This window comes from Eptatretus burgeri, chromosome 14 (assembly GCF_056783735.1).
Source record: "Eptatretus burgeri isolate ZD-2024b chromosome 14, Ebu_testis_v1, whole genome shotgun sequence".
Classification (NCBI taxonomy): Eukaryota; Metazoa; Chordata; class Myxini; order Myxiniformes; family Myxinidae; genus Eptatretus; species Eptatretus burgeri.
Window position 1 is genome coordinate 42,745,888 of NC_140974.1, and position 21,966 is coordinate 42,767,853.

General features: G+C 40.3%; 1 protein-coding gene across 6 annotated transcripts in view; it reads right to left on the reverse strand.

The window, feature by feature from the left end:
- Positions 1-21,966, reverse strand: part of LOC147013045 (protein ELFN1-like) — a 258,139-nt gene that overhangs the window by 58,594 nt on the left and 177,579 nt on the right. For 3 of the 6 annotated variants that reach the window (XM_085854510.1, XM_085854512.1, XM_085854511.1), the window contains exons 3-6: positions 20,539-21,333; positions 9,538-9,697; positions 3,646-3,782; positions 2,972-3,413 (exon numbers count right to left, since the gene is read on the reverse strand). In XM_085854510.1, the coding sequence (XP_085710636.1) occupies positions 2,972-3,413; positions 3,646-3,782; positions 9,538-9,697; positions 20,539-21,053 (1,254 nt within the window). In that variant the 5' untranslated portion in view covers positions 21,054-21,333. The remainder of the gene's footprint in view (positions 1-2,971; positions 3,414-3,645; positions 3,783-9,537; positions 9,698-20,538; positions 21,334-21,966) is intronic. The other 3 variants (XM_085854513.1, XM_085854516.1, XM_085854515.1) reach the window with 1 other exon arrangement.

The following is a 21,966-nucleotide window of genomic DNA, read 5'->3' on the forward strand; positions in this document are numbered from 1 at the left end:
GTGGCAATAAAGTGTATTGTGCTTATGATGGTTGGACAAAAATGTTTATTTGTTCTCTGTCTATAGCAGGTGTGACAATATGGTGGAAATATGGCAGAGCATTTGACATTCTAAAACAAAAAAAATTCAGCTTCACCTGGAAAACTGATTGTCTTTACAGTAATCAAGGAAATGAAAAAAGATTTTTTAAAAAAGAGGAAAAAGTGATTTCTTTCTTCATGTAAAATGTTCAGTGTATTGTAAACACTGCACATCAAGCAGTTAAGGTGGGAGCAGGATTAAAACAAAAAGCATTCAAATGACTAAAAACAGTATGGTGTCAAAAAAAGAATAATTAATACCCGCATACGCGTGCACACACGAGTGTGCGAGTACAGCTACTTTGATAAGTCGTTGCTTGTGAAAAGTATTTTTGTCATGATTTTGAATTAAACAATAAGAATAACTGATGAAGTATGAACTAGTTTTGCTGATGAAGGTTGGTGTCAATCTGCGTTGGCATACAGGTAGAACAATGTATGGAATCAAAAGGCCATTGATCGAGGGGTACTAGCCGCCGTGGGAAGCATGCACGAGCTGAGGTTTCGGGCGTTGACCTCTTCATCGGAGCAAAAGAGGGTAATGGCCGAAACGTCAGCTTCTCCTTACTGCCCACAGTGGTTCGCATACCTCAATGCAGCATCTTGTTGATGTCATCCATTGCATGAACAATAGTTTCGTTGCTGCAGTGATTATACATGGCGACCAGTGTTGTGGGCCGATAGTAACTTGCCGGTGTACAATGCCGTTGTTTTCTTTGCTAGTAACTCGTTAATCCAGTGTGTATGTGTCAATGTCCATTGTTCTGCTGTGCAAGTAATTCCATGCGAAGCCATTATTTTAGGTTCAAAAGTCAACTTACCTAACATATGTGTCCGATTGTTGGAATTCCTGCGGTCACATGGATAATCAGCCATTCTTATGTTCAGGATTAAATGATACTGCATATCATTTGTTGCGGTCAATTATGTCGCGGTGTGGAATTTCATAATGTGTCCCCTCGGTATAATATGTACATTGCGATGGTAATAATCATCCATCCGCTGATTTGTTAGAGATTGAATAATGTTGTGTTTCATGACGTCATGGTTCACGATGTTCCATAGTATTGTGCAGGAGTCAAACTGTTATTATCAGTGTTGAAATCTGACTGTTATCGATCATCATGTCCTGAAATATGTATCCTACAAACTCTGAACATCATCTATCACCCAACGGACTTAAATGGTGACATATTAATTCCCCCCTTAAGATCAACACAGAACGCTTAATTTAGCGTCGACCATCAAAAATATTCCTCCAAAAATATGTTAAAATAGTGAACGATCAATACTATTTGTTGGATAATCAACAGCTGGCATTTTAGAAAGTTAGAACTCGCACACTTGGACCCCAGAGGGTATAACTATAAAATTAACAAATACAATAAATTTGGGATGGATTAATAAGAAGAGAAAGAAAAGCCTCCACCCAAAAGGGTTGAATATAAGGGTATTAAGGCTTCCGAGCTTCAAAATGCGTCAAGCTCATCATGACTTCGCAGCACATTCGAGCAGAATGGGATTAAACTAGGTTGCGAACAAACTCGTAAAGGTCATGAACAAGCCAGTAAATACGCAATAGAAAATGGGTTCAGAAAACGAACAGGATTGAGAGTAATTGATTCGAGTTTAGAATAAGTCACTTACAGATGTCAGATTACTACCTGTCAGGGCTGTGTAAAGATTGTTGTCAGGTTTCCATTCTTCAAAGAGGGAAGTTTGTGCTTCTCAAGGGTCAATCTCGCTCACCCTTACATGTGCGGTGTTTTATAAATGCCGCTTTGTCCAATTTACACTCGTGTCTTTATCTAACCGAATTGACAACCTTCTCTTTCACTTTGGGGCTACATCTACACTGTGCTATATCTGAACGCTCACTAAACAAATAAATAAAATACAATTGATAATAATTTACTCATTCATTACACGTGCTCGGATTTACAAATGTAAAATTTTTTTCCCCCAATTTAAATCACGTCAATAAATAATTTGACAATACTTTGTGCCTATTTATTATTTTCATTTTTCAATTTTGTTTGATTGATTATATTGTTCTGTGCGTGGCCTTTTCAGGTCAAGCGAACTGAAAGAGTGGGAGATCGTGCCACTGTTGAAATATGTTGTTGTTAACTACTTCTAAGCACGGGCTTTATAAAGTGAAAGTGGTTTCTCGATCTCATTACTTGATTCTCTTATCTGCAATGACGTATTTCCGGTTGGATTGATGAAAATACAGAGATATCCATATACAGGGAAAGATGTCGGAATGCTGCGGTGGTGAGTAATGGAGGCATGATAGGCCTAAATGGCTTCTTTCTGGTATCTTGATTGTTGTTAGTTACTCGCTTGTATCCCTCCAGGCACATCAGTGTACCTGTGAACTGTCATGTATCTGGATAATCACTGCTCCACTGCAAGTTGTTACCAAAGGAACCCTCAAGCAGGGAAGACATTTTGAATTTGGCCCATGCACTGGCAGCACAATGGCCTACTCTTTTCAAAAATTGCCATGGGATTTCTTAACATGCACAAACAAATGTTGCGAGCCAGCTTAACATCCTCCCTGTAGGATGTCTGCACAGTAGTTGCCTGTGAATCACCAGGTTAACGGTTTAGAGTTGAGCTGGGAATCAAATCCACACAAGATGGCTCAAACATAAGTGTGCTACCTCTGAGCTATCCTGCCAGCCGGCTGCTTATGTCTGCATTATCTTCTATGAATAAACTACAAAATTGCTACAAGTCTTTCCTCGTGCAATTACACCTATGAGTACAACATCCTCATGTTTATCATGAATGTCCTAATTTGTCCAATCATCATCCATCTATTCTAATACCTCCATGATCCCTTCCCACTCACATAGTAACCCCAATGTCCAAGCAGCACTCACCTTTAACTCTAAGCTCGGATGGGGAGCTGTTGGCATCACACGGTCCATAAATTTTTCATCGGTAAAACATCGTCCGGGAAGGCAGTTATTTTCTTCTTCAGGAACGTCAGGACTTCTCCCAATCATTGGTACAACAGGCATGAACCCAGGAGTACTGGACGGTGTGGCCTCAGGGGGGGAAGGGGACGTAACAGGATTCGGGGATGTGACAGGAGTTGGACACGTGAGGGATAACCGCTCAAGCGCTGAGGTTGCGGGTGGTCGTGAAAAGAATTTGAACATTTTAGTGGTTGGATCAGGGTCGGGTGGTTGTGGAGGAAGGCCTGCCAAGTCTGGAGGGCTATAGCATGAGGTTTCTGAGTCGAGGGACACAGGTAGGGTATGCAGCAACACGAGAAATGGCAGCAGAGCACACTTGCAGGCGAGTGGGTTACCACCGAGTCTGTGTGGGACAAGGCAAGAATATATATATGTATATATATATATATATATATATATATATATATATATATATATATATATATATATATATATATATACATATAGTTCAGAAACATGAGTCCAAGTCTAACATGGACTGGCAAAATGTATTTGAATCTTTTACTCATCATTAGACCTCATTTCTGTTTTGTTCATACAAGCTGTGGGGTTACCTTTTTCAACCATCGTTTCACCTGAGTATATGTAACTGCGGGAATATATGGAGGAGACGTTCAGGCAGCCAGGCAAGTCGGTTAACTGAGAGATTCAAGTCTTGCAGGGCCGACAGACCCAAAAACGCAGTAACGGATACACTCTCCAGTATGTTCGCCTGCAACAAAGAGATATTATGATGGATTGTAAAAAAAATTTTTACTCTTATAGTCATCGTTTTAAAGTAATACTGTATCATCATCCTCCTTCAACATCATAAATGACTTTCAGTTCTGCTCTGTAAAATAGACGCTGTTTTGGGTTAAAATAGCTCTGCTGCTTCCATTACTCAATCTGTTCATCGCAAGTTCCCTTGAAAATTCTCCGCCATTTGTTTAATGGAATCTGCCGATGGATTGTCTTTGGCATTGTTCACTGCAGGTTATCCGAGTACAAATAGTTAATGATCTCCCTGGCATTATGTCGAATTGAACTGCAAAGATAGATAAATCCAGAGAGGAGGACATCGAGTTGCGGCATTCTCATTCTCTCATTCTCTCGTCGGTTGCCTTGCTGTAGGCAGGACAGAAAACTTTGTCTTGTCAACTTGTTTATCAATCCCATATAACACGGGTGTTGGACTGGATAAAGGCCACCTTTATTTGATTGTGTCACTAGTCAAACGGCAACACAAGGCTCTTGCACCTGTAGCAGCAGGCTCTAACACACATCCGAAAATTATTAGAGTGATTTTTGAGTAATTTATGATCACCTGAGTCTCACGATGACTCACCGATTGGGGGGAAAATGGAGGATAACATGGACCTTTGGAAAATATCGACTCCGATAAGGATTCCACCGACACTGAAAAAGAATGCTTTAGTGTCAAAATAATTACTATTTGCAGACGGCTGTGTTCAGTGATAGTTATTTGCCGCAGCTGCTATCAAAGGTGAGAGCCATGACTGACGTTGACTTTCAAGCATACCCTTGGGAATCTTCATTGTATTTCCTTTTTGCTTTTGGTGAATTGTGGTGTCAGTTTGGAGATTTAAGACATTGATAGACATAGCCCTTTCATCCGGTGGTCCAACGGCATTACAAAAAGTCCTTATGCGGTCGAACCAACAAATTTGAATAACGTCGGTAAATGGCCACCATGGACAGTGAAATAAGAAGCATTTGAATAATGACAATGATCCTCAATACCAGATAGAATTGAATAACTCAAGCAATAAAATAACAAGAAATAAAACTGAATAACGACGACACCTTGTTGGTCATGCGATGCGTCATGAAGAACCAGCGAAGAAAGTCCTACTCTGGAGGTCCGAGGAATCCTGGAGAAGGGGGAGTCCTCTAACAACCATCCGCGACATCATCGAGAAGGACACTAGCCTGAGTGGCGTTGATTTAGTCAACACTATGTCCGATCGAGAACACTGGAAAAAAATCTCATGTCACCTCATTAAGTTGATGTCATAAGAAGAAGAAAATGAGGAAGATAAAGCAGGCATCATGAGAGGAGACCTTTTCTGAAATGGGTTACCTAACCTACTGCTTTATCAGCTACGGGACATTTAAGCTCTTTGTGGACTCCGACTACCACCTTCGCGGAAGAGGTAGTTTATTTAAAAATTTTTTACCATGTCAAGGCTCGTGTAAGAGCTAAAATGGCTGCATTACGTCTGTAAGTGTGTTACCTCTGAGCTATCCTGACAGCCGGCTGCTTATGGCTGCAGCTATATATATATATATATATATATATATATATATATATATATATATATATATATATATATATATATATATATATATATATATATATATATATATATATATATATATATTCCAAACACGTGATCTGAGCATTGGAAATGTTGCTGCTGTATGGCTGTAACCTGTATAATAATTCTTCATCGACAAAACAGTTTCTATTTTCCTTTATTAAACTGATAAAGAAAGGTTTGACTTATTTTTATCAGTTCAATAAAGTGATGCGTTTAACTGTTTAATAATGACAAATAAACAAGGTGGGTGTGCACAGTTCTGTCAGACACATTAAAGCTATGCTTTACATCAATAATACTAGAATGGCACTTGGTGGAGCATGTACCTCATCAGGCTGAACAGTTTACATTTTGTATCCCACTGATAGGCTGGATCTACATCCTGACCTTAACCAAAATCAAATCAAATTGTCCTCATCACCGACCCAACTCATCCACCAAGTTTCGTCCGAATCTGTCCATAACTTTTTGAGAGATCATACTACATGTTGTTTGTGGTTCCGATCTTTAAGCGATTCTTGTGGTGAAGAATCGCTTAAAACAACGTCGTATCCGGATCTGGATCTGGATCCATTTGTCCTCGTCACACACCAAACCTTTCCACCTTAGTTCGGTCCGAATGTGTTCATAACTCTTTCGAGATATCATACTCACAGACAAATAGACAGACGGACAGACAGACAAACTGGGGTGAAACTAGAATGGCACTTTGTGGAGCACATACCTCTGCTAGGCTGAACAGTTTACATTTTATATCCCACTGTGAGGCCAGATCTGGATTCGGATATGAACCGAAATTGAATCAGCTTGTTCCTGTCACCGAACTAATCATCCATAGTGGGGAAACTTAGCATAACAATTGTGCATTTTGTGAGGAAAGCGCCAAATTTGGCACACTAGTAGCCTATCATATTATGAACAGATTTGGATATTGGGCCATCTCAAAATTTTTGATGCCAGTGGAAAATGGCTGCCACAGCCATCAGCGGCTGAATTTGAGATGGCCCAATATCCAAATCTTTTCATACTATGATAGGTTACTAGTGTGCCAAATTTGGTGCCTTCCTCACAAAATGCACAATTGTTATGCTATATTTAGCTAAGTTGCCCCACTACCACCAAGTTTTTGTCATTGCTCGTCCATAACGCTTTGAGATATCTTGAGATCTATGCATACATATATATATATATATATATATATATATATATATATATATATATATATATATATATATATATATGTATTTATCATTTTGGCCTCATCTCTAAATGGTAAAAAGAAATAATTAAATTCTCATGTGCGGATCTGGATCTTCACCAAAATCGAATTAATTCGTCCTTGTCTGATACCAAACCTGTCTACCAAGTTTCGTCCGAATCGTTCCATAACTTTTTGAGATATCCTGCTCATAAACAGACAGACAGACAGACAAACAGGGGTGAAAACAAAACCTCCGTAGGTGGACAGAGCAATGCTGGAAGGTATGACAAATGCAACTTCAATCAGGCTGAACAGTTTACCATTTGTATCTCACTGATGCAGATCTGCACCATAACCAAAACCCAATCGGCTTGTTCTTGTCAACTACCAAACTCATCCATCAAGTTTTGTCATAATCCGTTCACAGCGTTTTAAGATATCGTTATGCATATCATTTTGGCCCTATCTCTCAATGGTGAAGAATCACTGCCAAAATTATGATATCCGGATCCACATCTGGATCTTCACCAAAATCGAATCACTTCATCCTTGTCAAACACCCAACCTGTCCACCAGATTTCGACCGAATCCATCCGTAACCTTTCAGGAAATCTTGCTCACAGGGCAAACAGACAAACATGGGTTAAAACATAACCTATGACCACTGGTGGTAGCGTAGGTCACTACAATTACTCTTCCAAGGAACTTCAACACAAGAGGAGGCCTATGGCCATTAGGCCCATAAAGACTGTGCACTGGTTCCTGACCTATGGTTCTTTGTCATTAAATGCTGAGTGTCGAGCAAGCACGTACCATGTACAAAGTGTTTTGTACATGACTCGGCCTTGGTTCAAACCGCTGACTTCCCAGACTCACTCAGAGTGGACATTCTAACCATTACGCCTTCCATTCTGGCCGATGAAAAACATTGATTGTTTGTAGCCTTAATATAGAGTCGATGGAAAAAAATTAATAAATAATATGAGCGATGATGTGTTCATTGTGTACACTCTCCAATAAAGACTCGCATTCGAATCTCATGCTTCATCAAACAGTTCAGAGGTGTCACAAATTACTCGAGGAGGCGTTATTGAAATGCATAATGGACCAACACAAGACAAATCAACAATGTCATAGTGTGTGGGATTTGACCACGAGACCCCAGGATGATGAGACTTGTGGTATGATGGGATCACCGAGCAGGCCAATCCTAAATATTATGAAGCGGATCATACAGATCTACATTTTGTAAGTTGATAAATATTTATTTCAAAACAATAGAGTTTATCATTTTTTCTTGATAATAAAGTCACAGATTATAATTGAACAGAGACATACAACATGTCTGCAGCAAACAGCGGTTTCACCAAACGACTGCAATTTTCCTGACATCAACAAACTGCCCTGACCAAATCGGTTGTGTTATACAATGTTTTCCTTCATGTAACACGATTATTCATGACGTCATAATCACATTAATCTCCCTCCAACAACGAAGCTGAAGCACAACCGTTAACAGCATGAGCACGTGTGCCGTTCGACTTCAAACTTCAGAGCCAGCGCCCGTTGCCTTGTAAAGGAACACCCAAACCACGGGTCTCCCCACATGCAGTTCGACGGCATCGGATAGTTCCTATGAATCAGAAAGTAGTAACCAGAATGTGTTGCTGTCTGTATTTGGCACCCAGGTAAGAGAGCTGAGCAATGCTCTTCATGAGCACAACTGCGCCGAGCACAATTACGCTCAACCGGTGCAGCCGTGTTGTTGGCGTGGCTTTGCTAACATGCTGCTGCGAAGACCGAAACGTGTGGTGGTGGATTTGGCAGACCACCTTCGAGTGTATCCAACGCACAGTTCAATTCATTGTCTGGCAACCTTCATATTATTATTATGAGGATATCATGCTTTATTACAAGTACTGCCCCTGTAACCCCCACTACCCTTCTTCACGTCCCCCTTTCTGTTTCCTTCCCCATGGAGGTATATTAGTAGCACAGCATGCTGCTTATGTAGTCTCCTGATGTGGGAGGATTTATATGGATTTACAAACATGTTAAGAGGCAACTGAGCCTATCATGCTCTTGAAAGGCAGTTCCTTTGGGAGAAGTCAGCGCGTATTGAGTAAGCCAATTGCCTGCTGATAAAGGCTGCGAGGGTTCTGCTCTCTATACTGGGAGGATGTTTATTTCATACTGTAGTCTCCACAATTATCGCAAAATGTTTATCATGCACCACTAGCAATTTCACATAATTTGTTACAAAAAAATTGGGAAAGGTGCACAGTGGAAAGGAAAGATGGGTGAAGGGAGGGGGAACGGTTGGGGTTTATTTTGGGCAAGAACTGACAAGAATATGACTTGGTGCACATCAACGGTTTCCTAAACTTGCTGCAAAGTTTTTCATTTGACCAATGATGATGGAAAATGCAGCCAACGGTGGTGTGGGCGTATATTTGACTCCATGAAAAAGATCTAGAAGCGGGAAACTGAAGTTATCAGGTTGCTACATACACCAGCCTCATAGGAAAGTAAGTGTATCCACTTGTAAACGCTAAAAACAAGTGGTTAAAACGATCATATTCCACAAGATCATAAAAGAACATCAGCATTGTAAGATTTCAAATCAAGCTTGGGATAGTATCGACAATCAAGAGGTCTACTAAAGCCAGTACACAATATTATCATCAACCTATTCTATTTTGAACTGAACAGCATTGTTTTTTTGGACTATAGTTCACCGATTCCCATAAACCCAATTGTCATAAATTCCTATCTGACATCAACCAGCAGCGGCTCAATCCTCAAGGTTATACCCCTGGGGCCTCCCTGTTCCAAGAGATTTACAGTATGACCCTTAAACGAGCAAGAAAGAAAGAGGAAATAAAACGCACACGTGAATAGTTGTTATACGGGTGTCACATTTGCTACGTCTGTAGCCTTACCTCAAGTCCCAATATTTCGAGATGACTGAGGCCTCTAAAAGTGTCCCCTGGGAGGTGAGCGAGCTGATTGTGGCCGAGCAGTAGGATGCGAAGATCAGGCAGGGCAGAAAATGCCGCCTCGGGAAGACTGGATAGCAGGTTGTAAGTCAGGTCCAGGCGCCTGTACACAATTGCACAAAATTCACTCGCATCCCTTATGGTCAGATATACTTCCATTTAAGAAGATGGAACAAATCTCCATTATTGGGTGGGCAATGGTGCTTTTCAGTGACGATTGCAATTTCTTTCCAAGTACCGGAGAGTGTTTAAAATACTTACAGAATGCCATGTGGCAATTAACAAAATTGACAGCTCCAGTGAGAGTGTCAGCTTGGACATTCGTTGAGGGTTCAAGTAAATTGTTCACCTCCATTGTCTCAAAGTGTCCATAAAGTCACAACTATAGAACCTGCTCATTCATATTTTTAGATCCTCATGGAGGATCTCTAAGTCATCCTCATGTTGTTGTTCTTGTGGACTTTTTTGTTTCACAGCCTACAGTTTTCATCGAAACTTCCTGAAACTTGGCACATATATGTAAAAATACCCTGCGCAGACAGTAACCATCTCCGATTTTGAAAATTCCTCCTAGAAAAAAAGTTACGACGTCAAAATATCTCCGCTAATGGAAATCGCCTAAAAAAATTATCTCAAACTAGGCAAGCTTTTTGAATTCTGTTTGTGGGAATCGAACATGGCATTAGCAGAGATGAATTACCGCACATATGATACATCACTATGACGTCATATCAATTTTTATGACGTTTTTATTTTTGACAATTTTTGTTTCACAACCCAGAGTTTTTCATCGGATCTTCGTGAAACTTGCCATGTATATGCAGAGAGCCCACGCGCGGGTAATAACCATTAGTGTAGTAGATAGTAGAAAAATCGTGCAAATTGATACAAGCATCAAATTTGGCATTTCTGTTCTGCAGGGCTTTCTGATCAAATCTGCCCGATTGGCCATTTGAAAATCCAAATTTTGAAAAATTTGAAAAAAAAAAATACTTCAAAAAAATTTGAAGTCACAGCTGGCTGAAATTCTTTGAGCGCAAGTGAACATCCCAGACAGAGAACCAAGGGGAGATGCAGTCATCATTGATGGCTCAGCACTTATCAATGCCCGACCTCCACGCACTTCAAAGATATTTGATGACTATGCCAAAGAAGACATCATCCCAAAGGTGGAATCCTATGGTGCCAGGTACGAGAGGGTGGACGTAGTGTTTGATGTGTACAAGATGTCAAGTCTGAAGTCCGAGGCAAGGTCGAAAAGAGGGCAAGGAATCAGAAGAAGAGTGACAGGAACCAGTAAGACCCCAAGTAACTGGAGAAGCTTTCTTCGAGATGACAGCAACAAGACTGAGCTGTTTCACTTCCTTGCGGAAAAGATGTGTGAAGCACAGACGACAAGCACAGTCATTGTCACAAAAGGAGAAGATGCCATGAGCAACACACGGAAGTCACTGGATGCTGTGGCTCCATGTTGTCATGAAGAAGCTGACACTCGAATATTAGTACACTCCAGGGATGCAACGACGGATGGTAGCAAGTCCATTATCATTAAGGCTAATGACACGGACATACTAGTCATAGCAATATCTGTACTGCCATCCTTACAGGAACTAGGTCTTGAGAACATTTGGATTGCCTTTGGCCAAGGAGCCAAGGCACGATGGATTCCAGTCCATGAGGTAGTTCCTGCAATAGGGTCTGAGAAAGCGAGAGGGATCCCATACTTCCATGCGTTCACTGGATGTGACGTCATGTCTGCCTTCCGCGGTAAAGGGAAGAAAACTGCATGGCAGACTTGGAACGTCTTTGATGATGTTTCTGAAACATTCACCAATCTCAGCCAGCATCCAACATTGATTCGTGATCTTGACTTTCTTGAAGTTTTATTTTTTTTCAAATTTTTCAAAATTTGGATTTTCAAATTGCCAATCAGGCAGATTTGATTAGAATCTCCTGGAGAACAAATGTGCCAAATTTGATGCTTGTATCATCATTTGCACGATTCCTCTCAAAAATTGCTGTTATCTGCCCCACTACATCTCCGATTTTGGAAATTCTTCCGAGAAAAAAAAGTTCACGTCATAATATCGCCGCTAATGGAAATCGCCTATACCATTATCTCCAAAACTAGGCAAGCTGTTTGAATTTTGTTTGCGGGAATCAAGCCGGGCATTAGCACGGATAATTTATCGCAAACCTGATACATCACAATGACTTCATATTCGTTTTTATGACGTCATCATTAAGAGGACGAAGATCTTAGCTCATTCGAGCTTGTTCATCTTTCTCTCTAATTGCCATTTTCCACCCACCACTTGTGATCTGGCGCATTACTCAGCATTAACTCGCTTAGGGAAAGTACAGTTTGTGTGAATTTAATTTGTAATTACCCTCATACGGGTAGATACAGGAAAGGCTTTTGAGTTGTGCTCGAAATAACAGAGAGAACCGGCCAAATTGTGACCTTACTAATGATACAAGAACTATTTGTGAAGAGACGGAAAGAACAGGTCTGGAGGAAAACCTTAAAGCAGGTTCCATTCTTGATAGCCGCAGATGTATCCAATCAGACGTGTTGTTTTTCCCCTTCCCTTACTCCCTTGATTGAAAGAGCAATACAAAACAAAAAAATTGTCCCCAAGTCAGATGATGCTGACATTCAATCATAAGAAATGATGGTGAGCCTCTTTCTTTAAGAGACCACAGAAATCAGTGGTCCGGTTTGTTAAGTTTTACCACCCGTGACACCAGGCCTGAAAAAGAAGAGACAAAATTTGAGTCAGGGATCAAACTGGCAATCTGTAAGAATGAACTTACTATGAATCGAATTTCATAGTACTAGAAATCAAAGGAGGGAAAGAATTGTTGATTTGTTTGATTTGCATGATCGTTCAGCACTAAAGTATCCATTGTCTTGTCGATGCTTCGGCTACTCGATGAAAGTTTGAGATCCCATGGTAGTACTACACTTATGTAGAGTAGACCGTTTTCCATCGAGAAGGCTGGTACCCTAATCAAATTTCCAATATTCCCTTTCTGGGTCGAAGGCAAGCTTAACCACTTTGACTCATTTATGTCCTTTCTGGTTTTGTAACTGCCATGGTAGTTTGAAATGCTTCGTGCAGCAAAGCCTCCAATGGAAGATTTGATTTGATGGAAAGTTACAATCACTATTGTTTTGAGCTGTACTTTTCCCACAGTGAGGAATAAAAATAAAAGATTTAATCAAATCATTGTGAAAGTATCGAATCAGTTTGGTTGAAGGAAAAATGTAGGTCAGACATAAGTTTGTTAACCACGAATGTACACGATGCTTCAAAGTTGTCCCCAGACCGCTGTTTATAGCCTTGAATTATAATCTTTCTTTTGTTGTTCTTTCACAGCCACAATTATTAACACCTTCTCAGGGGTTAGCCGAGGAATGTGTTGCGTGAGCCTTTCATGATCCAGCCGGCCAAGCCTGACGTTTGACTGAGCCGGTCAGAGCAGGGATTTGGACATGGTCAATGTGCTAGTTTACCTACTCTTCGTGAAGGACACCGTGTGATCCTTCACCTTCACCAACCAATGCCGGCAGATGGGACGCCAATTTAACATTCATCCGTGGGATGGCACACACATTGATGCCTCACCCTGCCTGCGAAACACGAGGATGCCAGTTTATAGCTGGGTCAGGATTCCAACCTAGATGAGACAGCTCAATGGCGAGTGTGCGTACATCTACGCCATCCTGTATGTCCAGGGTGGTCTGAAAGTCGCTTTACCCCCCCCCCCAGTAAAGCATTTGTTCTTAAACCCTTTTAATATATAGGTCTTATTGTGTAGTATTCCCTGCACAACTAGTCATTGTGTCTGTATTATGAAGCACATACAAGACACAACAATGAGTGATTAATTATTACAAGTTATTAACTACACAATAAAACCTATATATTAAAATATTGAGTTGAAGAATGAATGTATTACTGGGGAGGGGTTAAGCATTTCTCTGGCCCTAAACCATGGCATGATCTGCCAGATAGTATTAGAACATGTCCATCTTGAATCATTTTTCATTCAAATTTTAGAAATATTTTGTCATGCGATATTGTACATCGATCCTTTAAGAAATCGATTATTATACAGTATTTGTCTATTTAATTTTTACACTGGTGCTTTCCATTGATCCGTTGATCTACTGATGCATCCATTCACTTTGTTGAACTGTTTACCCATGAATGTGTTTCTTTCATTTACATCATGGTTTAATTTTATCAGTAATGTAATTACTTCTGCCACCAAAGGTGAAGGAGGTTATGTTTTCATCCCTTTCTGTCTGTTTGTCTGTCTCAAAAAAAAAAGTTATCTCAAAAAGTTTGGATGGATTCAGATGAAATTTTGTGAACACGTTGAGTGTGTGACAAGAAATAATTGATTCGATTTTGGTGAAGATCCGAATTCGGATCTGGATACGAGAATTATTTAATTTTAAAGTCATTCTTCACCATTGAGAGATGGGGCCAAAAACCATATATAGAATGATATCTCAAAATGCAATGGATCCGATATGTTCTCGTGGATCCGGCATTGCGTGGCAGAGGTATGCACTCTACCGAGAACCCTTCTAGTTCAATATTGTTTCATAGTCTGTTTTAAAATCACCTGTACGTGTAAAGGCATTCCCACTACAAGCAATGCTTTTTGGGATTCAGCCTCCTTCAGCCATTAAAATGTCTTTTGTACATCATGTTGTTTTTGTCGAAGGAAATAAATGTTGTTTTTATTGATTGATTGATTTGAAGAGACTTTCAGGCCACCACATGCACTACAAAAGTGCACTTTTCAAGACATTCTCCAGATATGGACACAGACTTGTTCAATCACAAAGGAAGCTTATTTTTTATGTACGGTTTCAGTGTAGTAACTACCCACCCTCCCCCCCTTCCAGGTCTTCCTTAATCTGGATGTCCTCGGCAGGCAATTATCAACATAACACACAGGCAATTGTCTGTAACTTTCAATGGGCTCGATGTTTCTTTGACCAAAAATTGCATAATAATTTGCTATTTCACCCTCTTTGCTATCTCAGTTGCCACAATTTTCATTTTCAGCTCTGTGCATTGAAACATGAAACGTGCAGTTATGGATGTTGGTTACCAATGCGAAAACACAAGTTCCCTCAAACATTTTCAATCTACATTCATTCATCGGGCTTTTCTAAGCCTTGCTACTTCATGTCAGCCAAATCTGCTTCAAAGTTAGCAATTACAATCAATCCGACAAAAACAGTGGTGCTTCAGCAGTCTGCACTTGACCAACCATACATGCCACCTACAATAAACATTGGGGATACTCGAGTGATGGCAATCAAGTAATTTGCATACATAGGAAACACTATTGTCAGCACTGTTCATAAGATCGATATCGACAATGAAAGGCAGATTAGTAAAGCTGGCGCATGTGTTGGTCACCCAAGAATGATGAACTACAGCAGCAGCGAGGAATCCATCTCAAGACCGAGTGCAATGTCTTATCGTTCAGTCGTCCTGTCTGTTGCACAGTACTGCTTTACAGAAGTGAAATATGTGACAATCTATCAGACACATCAATCTGCTCACCGAAACCCAAAAAGTGACATCTGCTCAATGTTACAAATACCAAGTGGTGAAATGAAATCACCAATAAAGAGGTGCTTCACTGTTCTGGAAAGATAAGCACTGACGCCATGCTTGTGAATCCATAACTCCACCACGTCAGATACTTCGTCAGGTTGGCGTGGTTGAAAATCATATACCAAAAGCAATGTTCTTTTTTTACCCCTCTCAAATCAGTGATGCGTACCCAAGATTGTCCAAAGCTCAAATTTATGGACACTCCGAAGAAGAATGTGCAAATGTGCTATTTCCATGTTACCAATTGTGAAAGCAATTGGTTATCAATAGAAGTGAGTGGCACAATGCTGTCACCTCTGGAATAACAACATTCGAAGAGAATCGATGACATCGACATTGAGCGAGATGAGAAACCACCATCAACATCAAACTGATTGACCTTGATATGTCATCTTTGTCGAAAGCGACGGACTGCAAAATGGGAGCGTTTTATAAACACAATTACATGTAAGCCAGAAGGAACCTCATACAAAACAAATTTCCAAAAACAACATTGTGGAAAGCAGTGTTTCTAGCACTTTTTAAAAGCTACTAACTCATGTGATGATTCATTACTGGTTGCGATTAAAGCTTGTGATGACATTAGGAAGGATTATGAAGTCTCCTCATTTCCTTCCAATAAATTACCCCTGTATTATGAATTGTGACACTTGAGGAAATGTTGTCAGAAAGGACTAAACTCTCTGAAGAAGCAATTATTATTAAAACTCCAAAGCAGCTTAATAATAATTTAGAGAAAGCTTCTTCTTCTTTCACAACCCCAATTAATCCAATTTTAATGTGGAATTGGCCACGGGGAGTTGTTGTGACCCATGTTTTTTTTCTGTTTTTTTCCTGGAATCCGCTTGCTATGCCCGAGGCTCGACTGTGGAAAGAATTTGTAATTTGTTCAGATTAAGGGAAATCTATTATGTTACTAATTTCCACTTCCCAAATGTGTTTCTAAGTTGAGGCTGGTAGCTGCCCAGGCTTCGCCTGGTCTAGCTAAGCACTTTTTTCGTGAAGTGATCCTAATGTCACTTACGCTTGCAGTGACAAAAGGACTTCAATTATTTGTGGCAAATAATTCATGTAGCATCAGTTAATAGTAGTAACAAGGCCTTAATCAAAATCGCTTTATCACTTCAAAAAAGTTTAAACCGCCATGGTGTATGAAAACGAAAGATAAACCTATCCTATATTTCGTCATTTACATACAAAAGGTGACATAAACTCGAAAGTATATCAGAATACAATTTGGTTCAAAATAGATAAATGTCATGAAAAAGTCTGAGTTCTGAACCCCCGAAAAAAGGAAAAGGGTCAGGCCCGGCACTCACTCATCTCTTCTCATCACTTCCTCACCAAGGGATAGAGAAATCCATAGCTCAGCACTCATTGGTTTACAAAGATCATGTGTGTTCATCTTGAGCACACGAATGGTGAAAAAAAACCTGAACATGCATTGTTGTATTTTTTTTAAATGGAGGACCAACAGTCCTGTGAAGCTCACCTGGCTGATTGCCAAAAAGTGGAGTGACAGATGGGTCAGGGTAAAAATAAGAGCTGGATTTAGAATGCACATTTTAGCTCAGGTAGTATTGTCATGATGGTCACAGAACTGTAACTTCCTGCTCTCTATGAGCCTTAGTTTTCAAGATATTGCCCACTTCCAGTATGATGATGTTACTTCCTGTTTATGTTTTTTTTTATGTGTACAGGAGAGAGAGAGAGAGAGAGAGAGAGGGAGAGGGAGAGGGAGAGGGAGAGGGAGAGGGAGAGGGAGAGGGAGAGGGAGAGGGAGAGGGAGAGGGAGAGGGAGAGGGAGAGGGAGAGGGAGAGGGAGAGGGAGAGGGAGAGGGAGAGGGAGAGGGAGAGGGAGAGGGAGAGGGAGAGGGAGAGGGAGAGGGAGAGGGAGAGGGAGAGGGAGAGGGAGAGGGAGAGGGAGAGGGAGAAGAGAGAGGAGAGAGAGAGAGAGAGAGAGAGAGAGAGAGAGAGAGAGAGAGAGAGAGAGAGGAGAGAGAGAGAGAGAGAGAGAGATGCGAACAGCAGAGTTGAGTCAAAAATAGCTATATTTGATAAGGTGAAACTCAAACGTATCTATAATTCACATTTTTCGAGATATTGCCCACTTTCTGTATTATGATGTCACTAGCTGCCATATTGTGTTTTAGATCAGCTTCTTTTAATCAAACGTTCACCCAGGCAAAAATACTCCAGTTAGAAATATATTTTCTGAGAGTTGTACTCTCATATATTGCAGTTGGTAACAGGTCCTACTACAGTAATCGACAGAGAATTACGACAGGAAAGGAATGCTATTTTTGCATGGAGGGCCCATAGGTCGTCAATCTTTTTTTGCAAAGTTTCGCATTGATCGAATAAGCGGTTTCAGAGAAGATTAATTTTAAAGGTTTTCCTTTGATACAATATGGCTGCCATACAATGTGACTAATGACATCATTGTCAACAAACAATATTTCCTTTAGGTAGTTGATCACAAATTCAAAGTTTTGCATTGATCAGTTAAGTGGTTTGAGAAAATAAGATTGTTAAGTGTTTTCCTGTAATCCAAAATGGTGGCCAAACTACATTGAAATTCAAATACCTCTGGGAACTTTAAACATTACAATGACCTACTTATAGGTGGAGGGAAGTGTCCCATGAATAAACCTGAGTTCTTCCATACCAAAGATCGTTTTAGCCAAGTTTGGTCACAATCCCATCAGCAGTTTCAGAGAAGAAGTTGCAAGTGTTTATGGACGGATAGACGGACAGACGGACAAACGCACCTTCTCAGAAGATCACCTGTTATATGTTTCACTTGAGCCAACAAAGAATGTTTGTTGTAATCATTTCACATTTGCAAGACGTGTGTAAATGTGAAAGGAAGGACATTTGCAAACAAGAAAAAGAGCAATCAGAGATTGCAGACCCTCGACAGGACTTGTTTTGTGTGGTGTTTGTGTAGTTTTGTGTGGTGTATTTTGTGTGGCGTTTGTGTACTGGTGTGTTACATAATTAATAAGACACATAATTAGAACTGCCACTTTATAAATGATGGCAGTAATGACTGGTTCAGCCATTTCAGAGAAGAAGATTTTTGAAGGTTTTAAAAAACAAACAAACAATATGGCTGCCGAATCACATGACCGATGATGTCATTCCAAAAAAAAATTTGTGGACCATTGTATCCCTACATGACCCTCAAAATTTTTCATACCGATTGGACGTAGCGTATTACTTATGCAATTATGATGTCATAATGCAGGCACCTATGATGTCATTTTAAAAAATCACACTTATTGCTCATGAGTACTTGCTACGTGTCAAGTTTCAATTTTTCCTTGGTGCAGTTTCAGTGATGGAGGTCCAAAGTTTTCTGTTTTTCCAACATGGCTGCCACACCACGTGACCTAAGGTGTCATAATTAATATTAAAACATTCTGCATGAGTAGTTACACCAATAGTGGAAATTTCGTCTCGATCTAACAAGCGGTTGCGGAGAAAAACACGAAAGTTCTGTGCGGACAAACAAACAAACAAGCAGTCATAGACTGGTACTTACGAAATCGTCAACTTGACCTCTGACCTTGTCTAATAAAAGCTGTCTCAAGAGAAGGTAGCGACGCAAACCAGAAGTTTCTACGATGATTCTGTACCAAACCATCAAAAATCGTAACGTCGACCAGAGCAAAAATCTCCATTTCTCCACGCAATTATTTTATATTATTTTATCAAAGTCACAAAACCGTAATATTCGGCCATCCACCAACAATCTTTACATAATCCGATGGCTCAGCGAGTCTTTACGGAATTATGTTTGACCTCACTGTGACCTTGACCTTTGACCGATTTTGACCAAAATCTAATCAGCGCAAGCCACCACCCTCCTGAATCACTTGGTGTAATTTGACATTGGTAGCTTCTTCCGTTCTCGAGTTATCATTTTTTGGATATTTGACCTCACTGTGACCTTGATCTTTGACCGATTTTGACCAAAATCTAATCAGCACTAGCCATCACGCTCTTGAATCACGTGGTGTAATTTGACATTGGTAGCTTCTTCCGTTCTCGAGTTATCGTGCCTACAAACAAACAAACAAACAAATAGAAATGGAAGGCATCAATATACTTACAAAATCTTTAGATTTCGTTTGTAACAAATGGAAGTCATCAATATACTTACGAAATCTTTAGATTTCGTAAGTAACAAACAAACAGAAACAGAAGTCATCAATATACTTACGAAATCTTTAGATTTCGTAAATAACAAACAAACAAACAAACAAACAGAAACGGAAGTCATCAATATACTTGCGAAATCTTTAGATTTCGTAAGTAATAATAAAAAATTACCCCCGTGTGGGGGTGACGGTCATCTCCATAATGTTTTTTTACTATCATAATCGATGAACCGTTGCCAGATATCTCCTAAAATGACAGACTAGATAGGTTTTGAAAATGGCGACTTTCACAACTTTCGTGACCTCGTGACCTTGACCCTGACCTCGAATCCGGGAAAAAATATGTCGTTGGGTATCACTCATCGACCTCTACCCACATACCAAATTTCATCAAGATCGGAAGTAAAAAGTTTTTCGTATCGGGAGGTGTTTTTGACCATCTTCCAGGTTACGTGGCGGCCAAACGGGACGGAAATTCAAAAATATGTCCAGTTAGATACAAGATAATATTTTTTACTGTCATAATCAATAAACAGTTGCCGAATATCTTGTAGAATGGCAGACTAGATAGGTTTTTAAAATGGCGATTTTTATAACTTACGTGACCTTGACCCTGACCTTGAACCCGGATAAAAGTTATATCGTTGTGCAACACTCATCGACCTCTACCCACATACTAAGTTTCATCAAGATCGGAAAGAAAAATTGTTGACGGACGGACGGACATTTGGTCTGGCTTTATTAGGTCATCTCGGTAGAGATAACCTAAAAAGCTAGAGCGGGAATTTGGAATTTATTCAAGGTGCTGGTGATAACACGTCCATTCTTCGCGAAGAACACCATGGAATATTTAATGTCAACCAGCAAATGCCCGCAGGCAGGGTGCCCAGTTTAACGTCCATTCGAAAGACAGCACACACATTGATTAATCACCCTGCGTGTGAAAAACTGGGATGACAGTTTATAGCTGGGCCAAGATTGGAACCCAGGCTAGACAGCCTCGAGGTGGGTATGCGTACCTGTCGGCCATCCTGCCACACCGTAAGACGACTTATACTGATTTACCACAGAAAACAAATACTTGTAATGTCAATAATTAAACAAATTAATTCTCATTTTAATATTACCGAAGAACTGGGTAGCGACCGAGGGCCTTAGGATCCAGCCTTTGCAGGTGGTTCCCAGTCACGTTGAGAAGGACGATGGAGGCATTGAGATTCATCGGCAGGTATTCGAAAGGTGGCCGGTTGTGGCCACATAGCGCCTTTCGGTTGACACCTGTTCTGTCTGTGATGAGCCAGCACTCGGCCCAGGCTGGTCGAGGTGTGAGTATGAGTGTGAGGAGAAGCACACTGATAGCAGGAAGTGAGTGAAAGAGTTTTGGAATGAGCATGGAAGAATTGAAGAACAACACGCGAAGAAGATAGAAAACCGATTTGAGTAATGCAAAGGAACAGTGAAGCATTTTTGGCAGTCGGGCTGTTTTGATTCCAAAGGCCGGAACCATCATCGGCTGAACCTGTAGTTTGGGGTAGCTGGTAATACTGTGGTTTGAAATACATAATTGTGACGACATTGTGTGTTTGAGATACATTACGCTCACGGCCTCAGGCAAAATGCTACACTCCAGGGCCAATTTCATTTGGCAGTAGTATGCTGTTATATAAAGATGCCATGGTAATTTTGTGTGTTTCGCAAGGCATGCTTTGTCACTTTCTTTGTTGAGATATCGATGGGAAGTTTAGAAGAAAAAAGACCAATCACAAAATTCAAAAGACTGATGCATTAGTGGTGACATTTGGAGTAATTATAGAGCTAGCAAAGGACAATTGAAATAACTCTCTCCTTTTCTCTCCCTGAGGATAAAAGGTGAGAGAATATACAAGTGAAACGATGTATGGTTAAATTTTGATTATGGATTGCTGTTTCAGTTTTGTCAAGGCCATGAATTTGGATTAGGAATTTGGAGTAGGTGGGATGAGAGCCAAATTAAATAAAGATGGGGTTACAAACATAGAGGCAAAATTAGAGGTTCAACAGATCATGACATTTGTAAATACAGAAAGATGTTGGAAAGAGGGATGTGGAGCGAAGATTCAGTGGGGAGTACAGATTCATAAAGAAGTAAGATGGAATAGAAAGAAGAAGAAGGAGAAGAAGAAGAGGAGATATCCAAAGAGAGTGATTGCAGGCCAGGATATGAGAGGGGGATTTGGGTGGTGCAAGACAGATAGATAGTAGAGTGGATCAGGCAGGCCAATGGAAAGCGAAAAAGAGGGGAGAGTGGAAGGGAAAGAAGCATGTGTGGGGAAAGGGGGAGAAAAACACAAGAACATACATAGTCAGATTATGTTGCAGCAATTCTTCATGGAATTACAAATCACTCTTCCAACACAAGTCCTGATAAATCAACGGCAATGTTATGGCCATCCCTAATCTGCCCGAATGCCTATCACTGATTGAACTTAAGGTTCCTGTTTAACATGCCACTCATAGAACCAAACTCATGATTCCATTAGCAAGTGATGAATCACCTAGTGGTGAGGAATTTCGAT